This window comes from Homarus americanus, unplaced genomic scaffold (genome assembly GCF_018991925.1).
Source record: "Homarus americanus isolate GMGI-L3 unplaced genomic scaffold, GMGI_Hamer_2.0 scaffold25129, whole genome shotgun sequence".
In the NCBI taxonomy this organism is placed as follows: domain Eukaryota; kingdom Metazoa; phylum Arthropoda; class Malacostraca; order Decapoda; family Nephropidae; genus Homarus; species Homarus americanus.
In genome coordinates, this window is record NW_024734008.1 from 250,001 (window position 1) to 271,114 (window position 21,114).

General features: G+C 46.4%; 1 protein-coding gene across 1 annotated transcript in view; it reads left to right on the plus strand.

The window, feature by feature from the left end:
- The window catches only part of LOC121870118 (mucin-5AC-like), a 94,184-nt gene extending 73,340 nt beyond the window's left edge, over window positions 1–20,844 (plus strand). The window contains exons 7-8 of the mRNA XM_042371885.1: window positions 8,201–8,582; window positions 20,209–20,844. Of these exons, the coding sequence (XP_042227819.1) occupies window positions 8,201–8,582; window positions 20,209–20,336 (510 nt within the window). The 3' untranslated portion in view covers window positions 20,337–20,844. The remainder of the gene's footprint in view (window positions 1–8,200; window positions 8,583–20,208) is intronic.
- Window positions 20,845–21,114: the final 270 nt, after the last annotated feature.

The window sequence follows — 21,114 nt, forward strand, 5'->3', positions numbered from 1 at the left end:
TTGTTTTTCGGAGTGTAACTGTTTTCCTGTCTGCCTGTCTGTGTTTGTTTGTTAGCTTGTTTGTCGGAGGTTGCGGGCTATATAAAAAAGAGTAGTAGTAGTAGTAGTAGTAGTAGTAGTAGTAGTAGTAGTAGTAGTAGTAGTAGTAGTAGTAGTAGTAGTAGTTAGTAAAATCTATATCACAAAATTTCTACACACGAAAAAAAAAATAATTATTGATATTTAATTAATAATAATAAAAACACAAAAAAAATCTACTGTAATTTTTCCAGCTTCGGACACAACATTAAAAAATAATATAAATAAAAAATCAGCAAAAATCTTAACAATTTACAGAAAAAATTAAACAAAAAATTACAAGTGGAGGAATTTTTTTTTAATTTGCAAATGTGTGAGTCATGATGACGTATTAAAACACCATTAAAGAAATGTACTCTTTTTCTCGCATTAAAATTACTACGTTTTATTTTTTAGTAGAGGAATAATTGATGGTATGGATAGTAGTGGAGGAAAGTGTCAGGTAAGTAGTACTAAGAGGGAGGGGAAGTACCAGGTGAAGAATATTGCGTCTCTCTCTCTCTCTCTCTCTCTCTCTCTCTCTCTCTCTCTGTGTGTGGAGACCTTCTTTCAGGTAACAGCATCTTGGGCAAGCAGAGTGGAGGAGCACTATTCAAGTAGAACCTCAATCTCAACCTCCACCCTCACCTCTGCCTCCATCCCACCCACCCACTTACTTACCCACCAACCCATCCACCCATCTATCCACTCACCTATCCACCCACAAGTAAGAGTAAGTGTATGTTAGGTTTATTCAATGAGAGAAGGAGGGAGTTGAGTGAAGGGAGAAGGAGGGAGTGGGGAGGGAGGATGAAGGGAGGGAGGGGAGAGGGAGGGAGGGAGGAGGGAGGGAGGGGGAGGGAGGAGGGAGAGGGAGGGAGGGAGGGAGGGAGTGAGGGAGGTGGGGGAGAGGAGAAGCTAAAGAAAATATGACCCCACCATCTGAATTGGTGATGAGGAAGAGGACTCTTGTAATGGTGCCTTGAGTGAACCTGCCTTGGTGACTGTAGTGTGTTGGGCTGAATACCATGTTAACCCACCTCCTTCCATCCTTCTTTCTTTCTTTCCTCCTTCACAGTGATGGTGAATTGTGGTGGTGTGGGAGAAAGATAGGTAAGGATGGGAAGGTAGCAAGGAGGGAGGAAGGGTGGGAAGGAAGGAGGGAAGACAAGAGGAAGATAAAGTAGTGATGGAAGACAGGCAGGAGAAGGAAGGATACAAGAACTGATGTACGAGGATAAAGAAGAAGAAGAAGAAGAAGCAGAAGATATGTTGATATTGAAACATCAACATCAATATCATCTCTTCCCCTACACAGGTGACGAATGTCTGGTGATGTGTCCTCTCTCTCTCTCTCTCTCTCTCTCTCTTTCTCTTTATGTGTTATTCCTACATACACTCTGTCATTTATGTTCAATTCAACTTACATACCTACATACATACAAACATACATACATACATACATACATACAAACATACATACATACATACATACACACAAACATACATACATACATACACACAAACATACATACATACATACATACATACACAGCAGCAGTCAGGTGTTGGCCGAGATGTGCTCCATAACACCTGGTCAACACACTAAATTGGGCAGTGATCGTCCAGATAACCTTCTACCTACCTGCCTCACCTCCTGCCTCACCTCCTGCCTCACCACTTGCCTCACCACTTGCCTCACCTCCTGCCTCACCACTTGCCTCACCTCCTGCCTCACCACTGCCTGCCTCACCTCACCCTGCCTCACCACCTGCCTCACCCTCAAGCTGTACCCAGGACTTTACGGTCCATGCGTCTTAGGTGAGTTGCAAGGAGGGGAGGGAGGGGAGGAGGAGGCAGGGAGGGAGGGAGGAGGAGGAGGAGGGCAGGAGGAGGGTGGAAGGAGGATGGAGGAAGGAGGGAGGGGAGGGAGGGAGGGAGGAGGAGGGAGGAGGGAGGGGAGGTATGAAGGGAAGGCTTGAAGGTGAGGTAGATAGGTAGGGAGAGGGAAGAACGAAGGATGGAAAGATTAGAACACAGGTAGAAAAGCAAGGAGGTAAGATGGAAGGTAGGAAGGAGAGACTCAAGGAGATACCAATACACTTGACAATATACATTAAGGGAGAGAAGCGGAGGCTCAACGCCACGACTTAACTCATTTAGGGGAGGTCATCTCAGAGGGTCGAGGCCGTGTGAGAGAGAGAAGAGAAGGAGAGAGAGAGAGAGAGGAGAGAGAGAGAGAGAGAGAGGAGAGAGAGAGAGAGAGAGAGAGAGAGACTTAAACAAGGAGATAAACAGGAGAAATGAAGAGAAGGAGAAAAAGAGAAACCTATAAAAACAGAAAACGAGACAGCAAAGAATCAAGAGATAAAGAAAGAGAGATAAAGAGATCCAGAGATACCATCAAGCTATCCTCCACTTGTCTTATTAAAACCTCTGCATCATCTCTCTCTCTTCTTTCTCCTCCTCTTCGTCTCTACTATCTGTCTGTCAGTCTGTCTGTCTGTCTCTCTCCATCTATATATCTATCTCTCAATCCATCGTGTGGGATCCTCAGAGAGACAGTCCTTGGGGAGATAGAGCAGTGTCTCTCATCGGGTAATCCAACTAGGTAGAGAGATAATTACCTCAGTCAAGGTCATTTTGGTGGGTCAATTAAGGTCATTGTAGTGGGTCCATTAAAACGCCATTTAGTGCCGGTTTAAAGGCCATTTTTACATCCCCTTTAAAGAGCCATTTATAGGGGAATTCGTTTAATCGCCTCAATGTCCTGTGACCTTTTATGACCTAATGAATAGAGATCTTTCACGTGTGAGGGATAATTAACTGCATGAGATTGATGATTAATTTGTCTGTCATCACCGTTAAGAAACCTATTTACTATTTGGGAGCCTTTCTTGGGCTACCTTAATGGCCTTGACGTATGGATGTTGATTATTAGGGAGGGATATTGTAAATGCTTATTTTTCAATGGTAGTTTATCATACTAAAATTTTGATTAGGTTAGGTGCGGTTAGTGTTCCGTTAGGTTAGGTTAGGTTAGGTTAGCGCTAGGTTAGGTTAGGTTAGGTTAGGTTAGGTGCGGTTAGTGTTCCGTTAGGTTAGGTTAGGTTAGCGCTAGGTTTGGTTTTGGTTGGGTTGGTTAGCTTTAGGTTGGGGAGGTTAATCTTCAGGTGCAATAAGCTGGGGAAGGGGGGAAGCACATGCTCAGGTTCAGTAAACTGGGGGTGTAATCTTCAGGTGATCTTATTTGAGTTTATGTCAAAAGTCTTGTCCATTTTAAATTCTGCGTTAATCACTTATTCAAGACGTCGAGGAGAAGTGGGTAGAGGAGGAGGGAGAGAAAGGTGAGGGTATGAGGAGAAGGAGCAGGAGTATGAGGAGGAAGAGGAGGAGTGGGAAAAGGAAGAAGAGTAGTAGTAGTTGGAGGAGGAGGAGGAGGAGGAGGAGTAAGAGGGAGAGGAGTGGGAAAGGAGGAAGAGTTGGAAGAGGAAGGGAAGAAGCAGTAGTAGTAGCATTAGGAGGAGGAGGAGGAAGATAAGATAGAGGAAAACAGAGAAACAGGCGCAGAAGAAGAAGAAGAAGAAGAAGAAGAAGAAGAAGAAGAAGAAGAGAAGAAAAGTTTCCTATCATTCCAAACTTTGTCATAACTTCCGACACGACTTAAAACAAAACAAAAATATAACGCCAACGTGAATAATTACATGAGAAGGGGAGGGGGTGATGGAGGGGGGATGGGGGGGTGATGGGAGGGTGATGGGGAGGGTGATGGGGAGGGTGATGGGGGGTGATGGGGGGTGATGGGGGGGTGATGGGGGGGGGTGATGGGGAGGGTGATGGGGAGGGGGTGATGGGGGTGATGGGGAGGGGGTGATGGGGGGGGTGATGGGGAGATGGGGAGGGGTGATGGGGGAGGTGATGGGAGGGTGATGGGGGAGGTGATGGGAGGGGGTGATGGGGGAGGGGGTGATGGGGAGAGAGTAACTGTTATAACTGTAGATTTAACCGGATTCTAGCGGACTTTAACGAATTTTAACGGATTCTAGCGGACTTTAACGGATTCTAACTGTTTATAACAGACTCTTGCTAACTGTGACGAACTCTAATGAACTCTAAAGACTCTGACGGATTGCGGCGGAGTCAAACAGAATAAACAAGAGATAAAAATGGGTAAATCAGGAAGCAAGAGATAAATACAGGTAAACAAGAGATAAATACAGGTAAACAAGGAGATAAATACAGGTAAACAAGAGATAAATATAGGTGAATACAGGTAAACAAGAGATAAAACAGGTAAACAAGGAGGTAAATGCAGGTAAACAAGAGTAAATACAGGTAAACAAGGATAAAACAGGTAAACAAGGAGGTAAAACAGGTGAAGCAAGAGGTAAATACAGGTGAAACAAGAGATAAATACAGGTAAACAAGAGATAAATATAGGTGAATACAGGTAAACAAAGAGATAAAAAGAAACAAGAGGTAAATACAGGTGAACAAGAGGTAAATACAGGTAAACAAGAGATAAAACAGGTAAACAAGAGGTAAACAGGTAAACAAGAGGTAATACAGGTCAAGAGAGATAAAACAGGTAAACAAGAGGTAAAACAGGTAAACAAGAGATAAATACAGGTAAACAGCAGGTAAATACAGGTAAACAGTCCAGCAATATTTATATATCAGTACACCATAATAATAATAAAAATTTATCTTAGTTGTACCCAGATTCAGAAATTCAAAATCAAAACGAAGAGAATTATAATCTCTACAATGATGATTAATACTTTTAAACTTTATTCATTACTGTGAGAATTATCTTCATAATTGATTTTATGAAACAGGTGTTACCATACATACTCGTTATATGTATATAATGTATATGTATATGAATATGCATATCACGTATATAACCAGAATTAAACTAATGAGTATTCTTGTAGTCTCACCAAGGAAAGTTAAATATTCAAAAATACTCAAACTTTACCAACTTTCACCTGTATTTTACACTAAGGTTAATAGTCATTATGCAAGAATTTTCTGAATATATATAGAGGACATGTCAGGTAAGGTCAGGTAAGGTCAAGGTAAAAAGGACAAGTGAAATACTTTTGAAAGTTAAGTGGAAAAAACAACCCATTTTAAGGGGTAAATGAGGGAACTGTGGAGAGTGAGGGAGTTTGATGGAGGAGGTGAGAGTGAAGTTACTGCCACCATCACCACCACCACCATGCCACCAACACCACCATCACTACCATCACCATCATCACCACCACTATCAACCCCATCACCATGATCACCACTATCACCACCATCACCACACCACTATCACCACCACCATCACCTATCCACCATCATCACCAACACCACATCACCACCATCACCACCACCTACCACACCATCTGCATCATCACCACCACCACCACCATCATCACAACCACCACCACCACACCACCACCACTACCACCATCCCACCACCACCAACACCACCACCACCACCACCAACACCACCACCACCATCACCCTACCAACACCACCACCACCATCCCACCACTACCACACCACCACCATCACCACCATCACCACCACCACCACCACCACCACACACCACTACCACCAACACCCCCATACAATCATCAGCATCCACTCCTTGCAACACCATCCACAATCACATCAGCAGCACACCATGCAGCCAACACCACCACCATCACCACCAACACCACCACCATCACCACCAACACCACCACCACCACCACCACCAACACCACCACCACCACCATCACCACCACCACCATCACCACCAGGTCACCTTGTTGTTAAGTGGCTGCTCAATGTTTAATGAGTTTCAGAGTCTTGCATCTTTATCAGGCGGCTGAGACACTACCACTCTCTCTCTCTCTCTCTCTCTCTCTCTCTCTCTCTCTCTCTCTCTCTCTCTCTCTCTCTCTCTCTCTCTCAACACACCATCTAATAACGTAAACAGTACAGGAATTATTAATTAATCCACAACAAACGACCACAAGTCCTGAAACTATATTCTTCTTCTTATTAATTATTATTGCTGTTATTGTTCTTCCTTTATTTGTGTTCTTGTTCTTCTGTTGTTGTTCTCTTATTCATGTTGTTGTTGTTGTTGTTCATTTTGTTGTTCTTCTTTTTGGTGTTGTTTTGCTCTTCTTCACATGTCTTCCTTTATTCTCCATCAATTTTATCTCTTCACCTCCCCCTCACCTCCTCGCGGTCATCCTCAGATAAGTGAGGGAGTAACACGTCAGCAATCAGGAAGCGGACACGCGCGTCAGGTCCTGCGAGTGTGTGTGTGAAAGTTGCCCGAGGGTGGTGGCTGTGATTGGCACCTTGTTGGAGGGTGGTGGTGTAGCTGATGATGATAATGGTAGTGGTGGGGAATTGGTGATGGTGTGGTAGTGATATTGATGGTGAAGAGGCAGCAGGTGGTGGTGAGGTAATACTAAGTGCCAATGGTCGACACTCTGGCACTAAAGGCATATCAACACCATACACCTATTGTAACGTGGCTCTCGTTTACTATATGTGGCACAACTTTCGTTCTCTTTTATGCAGTAGGACTTCCTATTTCGTTGTGTAGTAGGACTTCCATCACCAAATGCCATAAGGATAACTATGTTATCCCCATGGTAGTATTGACGTTACCCTACATAAGCGAGCAATTCCATTTTCTATATTTGGCAGAAGAGATTTACTTTACATCCCTAACATACGATCCGTTTTCTCTACAAACCAATATTCCCATTTTCTATAACGTTAGAAGGGATAGGAAGCTCAGTAAACCACAAGCTACAGACACGTACCATTTGCATATCAGTATTGCTTCCGTGGTGGTGGTGGTGGTGGTGAAAGGACCTCACTGATCATAGCCGTGGCTACAGGCGGCAATTTTTGGAGTGAGGGAAAATGTGGTGAAATAATGTGTGTGGGTAAGAATATGGTAAGGTGATGGTGGTTGTTGGTGAAAGTGGTTGGTGATAGTGGTTGTTGGTGATAGTGGTTGTTGGTGATGGTGGTGGTTGCCGGTGATGCTGGATGGTGATGCTGGTTGGTGATGATGGATGGTGATGGTGATATTGATTGGTGATGGTGGCTGTTGGGGGTCACCGCTGCCCCTGGGAGGGCCCCGGAGGGAGCCGCCGCACATGGTAGGGACTCTGGGGGGCGCCACAGCCCCTGACAGGTGCCCTTGGGGTGTCGCTGCCCCTGAGAGGGCCCGAAGGGGCGACGCTGCCCCTTAGGAAGGCCCCTTGTTACGCCGCTGTACATGGGAGGGTCTCTGTGGCAGTCGCTGCTACCACAATCGAATCGTGGACTATATATTCGAAATCAGCAGCTGAGGAGTACCTATAATGTTATTTTCAACAAAATCTAATGTTGGGCCAAAACTGTCGAGCCTTACACTTTGTAACTTGTCGACCATAATATACTTTTCTCAGAATAGAAATTTTAGGGCTTTAACTAATTAAGTACTTACAGAATAACACATTACCACTAAAATCGCGTTTTAGAAACCCATAGTTGGCGAGTAATTAGCATTAAAACATGTCATTAAATTTTCCAAGCATCATTACGACCACTAATTACCCCGCAATCGAATCGTAGAACATATATACGAAATCAGCATCTACAGAAGTACCTACGGGCTCTTGAGATGGCTCCACAGGGGCGCTGCCCAGATTGGAGGGCCCCCTATAGGTGCCGCCTCCCCTGTGAGGGCCCCTAGCGGCGCCGCCGAATCTGGGAGGGTCTCTTGGAGCGACACCGCCCCTTGGAGGGCCCTTGAGGGAACCCTTGGCGGTTCTGCCGCCCCTGGGTGCGCCACACCCCCTGGAAAGGGTCCTGGGGGCGCCACAGCTACTGGCATGGTCCCTGAGGGTTTTACCGCCTTTCGGAGGGCCCATGGGGTCACCGCTGCTCCTGGGAGGGCCCCGGAGGGAGCCGCCGCCCATGGTGATGGTGGTCGCTAGGAGGAGATAGAGGATAGGGAAGAGAGTGAGATGAGGAGGAGGGAAAAGAAAAGAAATTTAAGGGAAGATGAAGAAGGAAAAAAGGAAATGGAATAAGAGACTTTCATCTAAATACCTGTACAGTAAGTGTTTATTTCCTACCTCTCCCACAGGTACAAGACGGAACGGAAGTGGAAGAGGGCCATGTGACTGCTTCCCCTCCCACACCACCCACTGAATCTTCCTCTTCCTCTTCCTCCTCCTCCTCCTCCTCCACTACCACCATCTCCCTCACCACCGATCCTACCACAGTCGCCTCCACCATCACCATCATAACCAGCACTTCCTTACTCTCTACTTCTACCACCACAATCCCAAGCACAACTACCACAACTACCACTACAACTACCACCACCACCACGCCAGCACCCATCGGTCTGCCCATAGCTAAAGCGACGCTCACACGCCCACGAGCCAAGGTCGCCCATTCCGGGGTGTACACCTGTACTAACTCGTGCACATCACCTGTCAACGTCACCTTACACGTGCTTATAGGTGAGTGAACACTGAAGTACACCTGTTAACTTCCTCTAGCAGGTGTTACAGGTAAGTGAACACACGCGTACACCTGTTATCTTCCTGTAGCAGGTGTTACAGGTAAGTGAACACACGCGTACACCTGTTAACTTCCTCTAGCAGAGTGTTACAGCTGAGTAGACACACGCGTACACCTGTTAACTTCCTCTAGCAGGTGTTACAGGTAAGTGAACACACGTGTACACCTGTTAACTTCCTCTAGCAGTGTTACAGGTAAGTGAACACATGTGTACACCTGTTAACTTCCTCTAGCAGGTGTTACAGGTAAGTGAACACGCGTACACCTGTTAACTTCCTCTAGCAGGTGTTACAGGTAAGTGAACACACGCGTACACCTGTTAACTTCCTCTAGCAGGTGTTCAGGTAAGTGAACACACGCGTGCACCTGTTCTTCCTCTAGCAGGTGTTACAGGTAAGTGAACACGTGTACACCTGTTAACTTCCTCTAGCAGGTGTTACAGGTAAGTGAACACACGCGTACCCCTGTTAACGTCCTCTAGAGTGTTACAGGTAAGTGAACACACGCGTACACCTGTTAACTTCCTCTAGCAGGTGTTACAGGTGTTTAATAGTACGTGAACCTTGTGTATATCTGTGCGTGTGTGTGTGTGTATACGGAGGTCAAAACACACAGCTAAAATATACAGTCTAACTTTACACTTGCATACAGGTAAAATATACAGGTGAAATGCTTAGGCAGAGTACATTAGGACCTTCTGCCAATTAGGAGCAATTTCCCAGGACTGATGTAATTTGTGAGAGAAAGAGAGAGCTTTACACACACACACACACACACACACACACAACACACACACACACACACACACACACACACACACACACACACACACACACACACAGCTGGTGGCAACCTGGAAATTTTACTGCAGGCTTGCCGTCCTGTCACTCAATCTTCGTGTCCAAGGAACTGCTTGTTCAGTGGTCTTTGTGTGTGTGTGTGTGTGTGTTGTGTGTGTCAGACAACTAACTCTACCATTGAGAAATGATGGAGATCAGGTTCAGTGCCTTGTCTCCTCACCTCCTTTTCTTCCCTTCCCTCCCTCCTCCCTCCCACTTCTCACTCTCCCTCACCTTCCTCCCTCCTCCACCACTGCAATAAGACCCCCACAAGGACCGTTGGAGGCTATTTGGAAGCGTCTTGGAGGTAAAAGATATCAAAAGCCTCCATCACCTCCCACCTTCCTCCTCCTCCTCCTCCTTCTACTCCTCCTCCCTTCCTCCTACTACTACTATTACTAACACCAATACAACAACTACTACTGCTACCACAATTTTAAATACTACAACTACTACCATCAATACCATCATCCCAACTACCACTACTACCACCGAATGATTTGAGAGAGAATTTTAGAACCATTATTAAAGTCTACTTAAGATTTCCTTAAATAATTAATCCAATATAGAACCTTAGAACCGAACAGGACCAAATAGAACCCATTGAGAACCACTCCTGACCAGATGAACCAGTCTCTCTCTCTCTCTCTCTCTCTCTCTTCTCACACCCACACACACAATTTCTCTCCACTCAACACTCTCACACACACACTGTTTCTCTCACTATCTCTCTTGTCTCTCCTTCTCTCAGACTTATCTTCTGCACAGTCAACAAGAAAATCGGCCAAGGTTTTCAGATTGTTGGTTAGGAGGAATATGTTTACCCTTTGGGGACGGAGGAGGAGGAGGGAGGGAGGAGGAGGAGGAGGAAGTAAGTGGTGAGGAGGATGGGTGGTAGAGGAGGATGAGAGAGGGAGGCGAGGAGGAGGAGGAGGAGGAGGAGGAGGAGGAGGAGGAGGAGGAGGAGGGAGGAGGAGGAGGAGGAAGGAAGAAGGAGGAAGGAGAAAGCAGAAGAAGAAGCTTGGTGACGAAGAAAGGGAGACAAAGATAAAGAGAGAGAAAGAGGCAAGGAGGGAGAAAGATGAGTGATGACTTGGTAAGGAAGAAATATGGAAGGAAGGGGAGAGAGGGAGAGTAGGAGGAGGGAGAGGAAAGAAGGGAGAGGGAGAGGGGAAGGAGGAAGGAGAGGGAAGGAGGAGGGGGGAGGTAAGGAGGGAGAGGGAGAGGGAAGAAGGGAGGAGGGAGAGGGAGGAGGAAGGGAGAGGGAAGGAGGGAGGGAGGTAAGGAGGGCGGAGGAGAGGGAAGGAGGAAGGGGAGAGGGAAGGAGGAAGGGAGAGGGGAAGGAGGGAGGAGAGGTAAGGAGGAGGGAGAGGGAAGGAGGAAGGGAGAGTAGGAGGGAGGGAGAGGGAAGGAGGAGGGAGGGGGAGGTAAGGAGGGAGGGAGAGGTAAGGAGAGGGGAGAGGGAAGAGGGAGGAGGGAAGGGGAGGGGAAGGTAAGGAGAGAGGAAATGAGGGAGGGAAGGAGCAAAGCAGGATCACCAGGGGGCAGCAACATACAAAGGCAACAACTCCACACTAAAATACGTTTCGTTGAGAGGTGTGGAAGGCAGTCAGAGTGAAGACCAGACCTGAATAATGCAGTTTGTGGTAGAGCCGCACCCCTCCCCTGCCACTGTCTAGGGAACAGGTAGGAGAGGAGGAGAAAGGAGAGCGGAGGGAGGGGGGAGAAGAGAGGAAGGGGAGCTGAGGGGAGGAGAGAGAGAGACAGGAGGGGAAAGAGGCGGAGGGGATGAGGGGAGAACAGGGAGGTGAAAAGGGGGAGATGAGGGGAGGAGGAGAGGGAGAGAGGGGGTTGAAGTGTCTTGCTAGATGCGAACAAAGAAAGTTAGATTTACTGATATTGCAATGTTTATTAATCTGCTGTTGCAATATTGATTAATTTATTGTTGCAATGTTGATTAATTTGTTGTTGCAATGTTGAATCATTTGTTGTTGTTGTTGCCTTTTCTATTATTGCAATTATTTGTTTTTGAAGTAGAAAAGACAAACGTACAAAACACCCTTACAATTATTCAGTAAAAAATGTTAAGTACAGCATTAAACGAGAACGCTGGGGGTTGTAAGCTTAACAGTATAGGTTAACTCAGGTGAGGAAAATATGTATTCAATTTACACAGGTAAGCACTGTCGCCCCTCAACACGGCAACACAGGGTTAAATTTACAATGTCAGACAAAACAACAACAAATTCAACTGTACATGACAATATGGCGAGTATAGTTGAGTGTGTGTGTGTGTGTGTGTCGGGGTGTGTGTGTGTGTGTATGTGTGTGTGTGTGTGTGTATGTGTGTGTGTGTGTCGGGGTGTGTGTGTGTGTGTGTGTGTGTGTGTGTGTGTGTGTGTGTGTGTGTGTGTGTGTGTGTGTCGGGGGTGTGGTGTGTGTGTGTGTGTGTGTGTGTGTGTGTGTGTGTGTGTGTGTGTGTGTGTGTGTGGGAGGTGGTTAGGGGAGGTATTAGATAAGGGGGTTAGGTTGTTTTCATCTCCCCAATCCCTATTCCCACCCTACCTACCCTCCCCAACTCTCTCCCACTCATCGCCACAGTACCCGCCATTCCCACCACCCCACCCCTCATCTCCCCACCATATTCCACACACGTCCTTCCTCATCTCACCATTCCTCCATCAGTTTCCCCTTCCCCATCACCATACTCCGACACTCGTCACCTTCACCACCACTTCTAACTTCCCCTCCACCATTTCTCCATCACTCCTTCCACCGCCCATGCCATTCTACCACCACTCCTGTACTCCCCTCCACCATTCTTCTCTCCCCCACCACCACTCCTACCTCCCCTCCAACATCACTCCTCCACCATTCTTCTCCTCCCCACCAATGTTTCCAGCTCGCTCACTACAAGGATTCCTCTGATTCGCACCGCAGGCGTTAAGTGCAGCATTCCATTGGTGATCATCAGGCGAAAATCGAGCCATGTCTTCCTCACCATCGCCCGCCAAGCACTGCGAGGTCCTGGCGAATTAATGATGCTTGTGACGGTGAGTGTCCTTGTGTATGTACGTCTGGGGGTAGTGGTGGTGGTGGTGGTGGTGGTGGGGGTAGTGTGTGGTAGTGGTGGAGGGTGTAGCTGTGTAGTGGTGGTGGTGGGTGTAGCTGTGTAGTGGTGGTGGTGGGGGTGTGTGGTGGTGTGTGATGGTGGTGATGGCGTGTGTGGTGGTGTGTGGTGGTGGTGTGTGGTGGTGTGTGGCGGTGTGTGATGGTGGTGGTGGGTATGTTTGTATGTAAATGTGCAGCGTAGAGATGGTTAGTGTTAATCTCTCTCTCTCTCTCTCTCTCTCTCTCTCTCTCTCTCTCTCTCGTTCTCTTGGGTGGACAATAAAGTTCTTTTATTGTTTGTGAAAGCGCCTGGAACTTTGAGTGTGTGTGTGTGTGTGTGTAGAGAGAGAGAGAGAGTTTCCCACAAGGCCTCTCTTTTCAACAGAAAGAGATATCTCACAGTTCAACAATCTCAGTCCCCCGGTAAATTCAGATCGATCTCGGCCGCCTCGTGATGCACCTCACTGAACATCACTGCCGAGTCTCTCAAGATTCTAAAAGTCAGATATTTTAATGTATCAAAGTAAGAGAGAGAGTCCTGCTTTCTTCTTTCTCCCTGTTCTTATTGTTCTTGTTTCTTGTTGCTGTTGTTGCTCTTCTTCTTCTACTTATTGTTGTTGTTATTGTTCTTCTTTTCATCATTAACCTCTTCTTCTTCTTGATCGCCCAGTTTCTTCTTCTCCTCCTTCTTTTCTTCTTCTTCTTCTTCTTCTTCTTCTTCTTCGTCTTCTTCACCATCGTCTTCCCCAACTTCTTCATCATCTTCTTGCAAAACAATTAAAAGTCGCTCCTTTAAATCAGATCCAATTAATTTGAAATTCTGCTAGACTTTGTACCATTTGGTCGCCCCAATACTCCTAACCCTTCTTTTATTTTTCTCTCTTTTGGTGGGGTGGGGGGATTTAAAGGCGGTAGAAACACAAAACACAAAACACACTACATTCTTTGAGTTTTATTCCGTCATAAAATATAATATAGACGAATGAAGATGATAATTAGGTGAGGTTAGGTTAGCGCCTCTCTTCATTGTTGTGCTACTTCCCAAAGGTCAAAGTTCAGGTATATGTAATTATTTGGGGTGTGTTTGGACTCATTTTAACCCCAGGCATGTCTGAGGGTAAGGGGAAGGGGTGGGTGGGGGTCATGTTGCATTAATTTAAGATTGTTGGCGTCCTTAAGCTTCAGTTTTGTTGACGCTAAGGAGGGGAGACAGCGCCATTACAACCAAGTTCTTAGTGGTGCTGTAATCGGCTTTAATGGCACGACCTTTCATATAGCCATTGCCTCTTCAGTCCCATGTGTGGATTAGCCAGAAACACTGTGTCTTCACGGATACTGTAATAATGGTAGTGTACCTTACCTCTCCTAACCTAACCTTACTGCACCTCGCTCGGGGGTGTAATAAGTGAGGTAGTGGTGTGAACGGGCTAGGGGCGCAGGTGAGACGTTCTCTAGGCAGTTCAGTGGGATTATTAATGTCCTTCTCATCAGTGAACAAGATGAATGAAGACTAAGTCAAAAGCTGCGTTACTGAGAGTGTGCTTGGTTCGAGGGGGCACTGAGTGAGATTCTGACGTAAAGGGGCCCAGAGCGAGGGAAGAAAATTATCTCACGGAATCAGTCAGCTAAGAAGAACGTTTGGAGAAACTCATAAGCAGCGATAGTGAGCATTGTGTTGAATACCTAACCTATCCAAATCAAACCTAACCTAACCTAACCAAACCAAACCTAACCTAACCCTGTTATTAAGCAGAAGAAGCCACCAGGAGTCCCTATTGAAGCATTGCCGTGAAAAATTATCATCAACAGAAAATAATTCCAGTTAGAAAGTTATTTTGACAAGAGGTAATTCCTGGTGTACACAGGACTTATTATCCCTTCCCTCTACTCTGACGGTGTTGTGTCTATGTGTTTGTGATGTACTAATGCGGCGGAGGGGCTATAGGAGGCAGGGGCTAGGAGGCAGCTGGGGGCAGGTATAGGGGCCTAGAGGAGGCAGGGGCTATAAGTGGGGCCTAGAGGACGGGAGGGATGCTGGGGCTGGGTGGGCATAAAGGCAGGGAGGACTATAGAGCAGAGGGCTACAGGAGGACTAATGTCTTCTTTGACAAAATATGAATAATTTTTCTTTAATCTGACTTATGCTATGATTCGCTCTGTGTGTGTGTGTGAGATAACCTAACGCTAACTAACCCTGGTGAAGTGAAACTCTTGCGGTGAAAACACAGAGAATACATTGGTGTGTCTCGAGGTATTATCTCCTGAACGGGACTCTTAAGCTCACCGCATTTCCATACTCCGAGGAGGTGTTGCGGCAGTTAGGCAGGGTGGGGTGGAGTTAAGTTGGGGTGATGGAGTGTGGGGGTAGGGTGAGTTGAGGTTGGGGATGAGATTGGTGGTGGGGTGGGATTGGTGGTGGGATTGGGATTGGTGGTGGGGTTGGGGTGGGGTGGGGTGGTGGTGGGAATTGGGGTTGGGGATGGGGTGGTGGTGGGGTGGGGAGGGTTGGGGTGGTGGTGGGGGTGGGGTTGGGGATTGGGGTTGGGTGGTGAGGTTGGGGTTGGGGTTGGGATGGGGTTGGGGTTGGGTTGGGGTGGTGAGTTGGTGGTGGGGTTGGGTTGGGTTGAGTTGGTGGGTGGTGGTGGGGTTGGGGTTGGAGTTGGTGGGTGGGGTTGGTTGGTTGGGTTGGTGGGTGAGTTGGTGGAGGGTTGGGGTTGGGGTTGGTGGTGAGGTTGGTGGGGTGGGGTTGGGTAGTTGGGGTGGGTTGGAGTTGGTGGTTGGGGTTGAGTTGGAGTTGGGGTTGGGGTTGGGGTGGGTTGGGGTTGGGGTTGGGTTGGGGTTGGGGTGGGGTTGGGGGGGGTTGGGGTTGGTGGTGGGGTGGGGTGGGAGTGGTGGTGGGGTGGGGAGTGGGGTGGGATGGGTGGTTGGGGTGTGGGGTGGGATGGTGGTGGGGTTGGTGTGGGGTTGGGTTGGGTTGGGTTGGTTGGGGTTGGGTTGGGGTTGGGTTGGGGTTAGGTTGGGTGGGGTTGGGGTTGGGGTTGGGTTGGGTTGGGGTGGGTGGGGTTGGGGTGGTGGTGGGGTTGGTGGTTGGGGAGGGTTGGGGTTGGGGTTGGGGTTGGGGTGGGGTTGGGGTTGGGTTGGTTGGGGTTGGGGATGGGGTTGGGGATGGGGTTGGGTTGGTTGGGTTGGGGTTGGGGTTGGGATGGGGTTGGGGTGTGGGGTTGGGTGGGGTGGTTGGGGTGGGGTTGGTGGTGGGGTGGGGTTGGGGTTGGGGTTGGGGGTTGGGGGTGAGGGTGGGGTGGGGTGTGGTGGGGTTGGGATTGGGGTGGGGTGGGGTGTGGTGGGGTGGGGTGGTGGGGGTGGGATGGGGTGGGGTGGGGTGGGGTGTGGGGAGTGGGGTGGGGTGGGGAGGAACGGGAGGGATGTGGATAGAGGGAAGGGAGGGTGAAGGGAGGAAATGAGGAGGAAGAACAGCCAGTGGGGAAGGAAAACATAGAAGGAAGAAGGAGGAGGGGAAGATTCTAGGTGGAGAGGAGAGACATGAAGGAGGATGAGGAAGGATGAAGGTCTAGTGAAGGAAGGTTGTGAGAAGTAGGAGGGAGGGAAGAAGGGAGAGAGTTAACAAGGGAGAGGGTGAGAGGGTCAGGGAAAGAGGAAGGAAGGAACGAGAGACCCACGTACACACCAAACCAAATAACACAATGGGAAGCTTAGGTTAGGTTAGGTTAGGTAGGTTAGGTTAGGTTAGGTTAGGTTAGGTTAGGTTAGGTGGTGTAAGTGTGGTATAGGTGTAGTGTGTGTATATTTGTCGAGCTATCCAACACACACACACACACACACACACACACACACCACCACACACACACACACACACACACACACACACACACACACACACACACACAAGGCCACAGGTGAAGGGAAACACAGCCAATACTTTAAAGTTTAAACAATGGCGAAAGTCTTGTCACGTTCACATCAGCTGGTGGTAGTGATGGTATGTTAAGTGGTGGTATGTTAAGTGGTGGTATGTTAAGTGGTGGTATGTTAAGTGGTGGTATGTTAAGTGATGGTGTATGTTAAGGTGGTGGTATGTTAAGTGAGTGGTATGTTAAGTGGTGGTATGTTAATGGTGGTATGTTAAGTGGTGGTATGTTAAGGTGGTGGTATGTTAAGTGGTGGTATGTTAAGTGGTGGTATGTTAGGTGGTATGTTGGTGGTGGTATGTTAAGTGGTGGTATGTTAAGTTGGTTGTTTGGTGTTGGGTGTGTTGGGTGGTGGTATGTTGAGGTGGTGATATGTTAAGTGGTGGTATGTTAAGTGGTGGTATGTTAAGTGGTGGTATGTTAAGTGGTGGCATGTTAAGTGGTGGTATGTTAAGTGGTGGTGTGTTAATGTTATGTTAGTGGTGTATGTTGTGGTGGTATGTTGAAATTGGTGGTATGTTAGGTGGTGGTATGTTAAGGTGGCTGTTAGTGGTGGTATGTTATTGGTGGTATGTTAAGTTGATGGTATGTTAAGTGGTGGTATGTTAGTGGTGGTATGTTAAGATGTTGTATAGAATTGGTGGTATGTTAAGTGGTGGTATGTTAAGTGGTGGTATGTTAAGTGGTGGTATGTTAAGTGGTGGTATGTTAAGTGATGGTATGTTAAGGTGATGTATGTTAAGTGATGGTATGTTAAGTGGTGGTTATGTTAAATGGTGGTATGTTAGGTGGTGGTATGTTAAGTGTGGTGTGTTAAGTGGTGGTATGTTAAGTGGTGGTATGTTAAGTGGTGGTATGTTAAGTGGTGGTATGTTAGGGTGATGGTATGTTAAGTGGTGGTATGTTGGGTGATGGTATGTTAGTGTGGTGGTATGTTAATTGGTGGTATGTTAAGTGGTGGTATGTTAAGTGGTGGTATGTTAGATGTATGTTAAGTGGTGGTATGTTAAGTTGTGGTATGTTAAGATGGTGGTATGTTAAGTGGTGGTATGCTAGTGGGTATGTTATGATGGTATGTTAAATTGGTGGTATATGTTAGAGTGATGGTATGTTAAGTGTGGTATGTTAAGTGGTGGTATGTTAAGTGGTGGTATGTTAAGTGGTGGTATGTTAAGTGGTGGTATGTTAAGTGATGGTATGTTAAGTGGTGGTATGTTAAGTGGTGGTATGTTTATTGGTGGTATGTTAGGTGGTGGTATGTTAAGTGGTGGTATGTTAAGGTGGTGTTTTAAGTGATGGTATGTTAAATTGGTGTGGTATGTTAAGTGGGTGGTATGTTAAGTGGTGGTATGTTAAGTGGTGGTATGTTAAGAGTTGGTATGTTAAATTGGTGGTATGTTAAGTGATGGTATGTTAAGTGGTGATTTATGTTAAGTGGTGGTATGTTAAGTGGTGGTATGTTAAATTGGTGGTATGTTAAGAGGTGGTATGTTAAGTGGTGGTATGTTAAGTGATGGTATGTTAAGTGGTGGTATGTTAAGTGGTGGTATGTTAAGTGGTGGTATGTTAAGTGGTGGTATGTTAAGTGGTGGTATGTTAAGTGGTGGTATGTTAAGTGGTGGTATGTTAAGTGGTGGTATGTTAAGTGGTGGTATGTTAAGTGGTGGTATGTTAAGTGGTGGTATGTTAAGTGGTGGTATGTTAAGTGGTGGTATGTTAAGTGGTGGTATGTTAAGTGATGGTATGTTAAGTGGTATGTTAAGTAGTGGATGTAAATGTATGTTAAGTGGTGGCATGTTAAGTGGTGGTATGTTAAGTGGTGGTATGTTAAGTGGTGGTATGTTAAGTGGTGGCATGTTAAGTGGTGGTATGTTAAGTGATGGAAGGTTAAGTGGTGGCAGGTTAAGTGGTAGGGGGAAATATAAGTGGTCAGCTCTGCCATTGTGCTAGAGAGGATTATTAATTATTTACAAACTATTATTTAAGATATGAATAATTTAATTGTTTCATGTTCTAAAACGGATTATCTCTAACAATGATGATGTATGTATGTATGTGTGTATGTATGTGTGTGTGTGTGTGTGTGTGTGTGTGTGTGTGTGTGTGTGTGTGTGTGTGTGTGTGTGTGTGTGTGTACAGTAAAAAATATGTATTGTCGTGTAAACAAAGGGTGAATGGACCATGTTTCTATTTAATATTCACAGAGGATTTCCATTCTAAATTAGTGGAGTTTAATATCACGGTGTGTCAACTCTCCCCACGGTGTGTCAACTCTCCCCATGGTGTTTGGTGTTTACCCCATGGTGTTCAACTCTCCCCATGGTGTGTCAACTCTCCCCACGGTGTGTCAACTCTCCCATGGTGTGTCAACTCTCCATGACTCTCCCCCATGGTGTCAACTCTCCCCACGGTGTGTCAACTCTCCCCATGGTGTGTCAACTCTCCCTTATGGTGTGTCAACTCTCCCCCATGGTGTGTCAACTCTCCCCCATGGTGTGTCAACTCTCCCCCACGGTGTGTCAACTCTCCCCCATGGTGTGTCAACTCTCCCCCATGGTGTGTCAACTCTACCCCATGGTGTGTCAACTCTACCCCATGGTGTGTCATATCCCACAGTGTGTCAATTCTCATTTTTTTTAGTTGACCTGAGTAAAGGTCGCGATAATCAACCTTTTCCCTGGGGTTGACCTGACCACCTGTGATGACCCCCTCCCACAACACCCACAGTAACAGCCATACACTAACCTAACCTAACCTTCGATAACACAAGTGCAGGTACCTTAGCACGGCCGGGCACTGTACACGAACACCTTCCCTTCCCACGCTGTAAAGTTAGGTACCTATTTTACAGCTGGGTGGATTGAGAGTGTCTAGTGATCGAACCAGGGAACCTTAGGCCGGGTGGTGAGTGTTGTAATAATTTCTTTATCGTAAATGTATTGCATTTTTCACTTGGTCTTACATACAGACATCAATAGCAGGTTAGATAAAATACAATCATTATACAATACTCATACAATATATACACGAAATACAACACACATTAAGTAACATACACATGCAAGACAACATATACTAGGTAATATATACACAAAATACAAAATATATGAAATGATATACAGTACACAACAAAATATCACACACACGTGCAATAATACATACAGAAAAAAGCATATAAAATACAGTACGGACAAATACAATCGTCGGAAAACTGAATCTCTCTCTCTCTCGACCTCCCTGCCTCTCTCTCACACACACACACACACACACACACACTCTCTCTCTCTCTCTCTCTCTCATTCTCCTGGACATCTCAGTTGCCTTAGGAAATATTCATGGAATCTCGCCTCGCTTTAGTGAGGTGGGTGGGGGATGGAACAGAGGACCTCAGGTTTATAGTGATCCGTCACGTCTCCACTCACCCACCTCAATCTCCGGGTATCAGAGCTTACATAGACCAAGGGGTTTAAACTGGTTATAGAAAAGTAGGAAAATGCATTAGTAAAGTCTTCATGGTGTGTGTGTGTGTGTGTGTGTGTGTGTGTGTGTGTGTGTGTGTGTGTGTGTGTGTGTGTGTGTGCGCGCGCGCTACGGTGTTCATATTATCCTTGAATATTCACTTAAGATTGATTATTTATCTCCGCTATTATAAGTATCTCACAAATGTCTCTTTATCTTACCTCTCTCAGGAGATGAGGAGACGGCGGCCATGCAGCACCTGAGCGGGTCGTTGAGCCTCGCCCCGTCAGCTGGTGCCAATGTTTTGTTGATGGTGGCAGCCGTGACGTCATGGACCTGGAGGAGGATGACGTCATGAGATAATAACAGTTGCCGTGTATACAATTTGTCATCCTTTTAAAAGTGGGGAAGGGAAGGGCAGTAGGTCTAGTACTTTGAACAAGAACTGTATTTTATTATCTTGGTGTAATTAGACAATAATAAATAAATATATATATGTATATAAGGTCATATTTAGCGGGAAAAAAGTAGATTTAGATGCCATGATTTAAATACGTAATAATTAACTAGTTAGCAACCCTTCTCCCATTATGGTTGGTCCTGCACAACCAATCACCGTCAATGTTTACTTTGGCCACAAGTGTTGCTTCACCAATCACCTCTGAGGTAAAAATAACTGGGTAAAGGGACGGTTCATTATTCTTGTTCCGCTCAATCACGGCATCGGCGCCATCTTGGGGTCATAGAGGACGAAGAACCGTGTTTATTATTAATGAATGTATACAACACTAGCCATCCTAATCTGACCTGACCTAACCTGGCATAACTCAAACTAACCTGACTTAACCTGACATAACTTAAACTAAGCTGACTTAACCTAACATAACCTGACCTGACCTACCCTAACCTAACCTGTCATAACTTAAGCTAACCTGACCTGACCTAACATAAGCTGACTTAACCTAACATAACCTGACCTGACCTACCCTAACCTAACCTGACATAACTTAAGCTAACCTGACCTGACCTAACATAACCTGACCTGACCTGACCTACCCTAACCTGACCTACCCTAACCTGACCTGACTTGACCTAACCTAACATAACCCAAACTCTCGCTGAAGAAATATTCCATA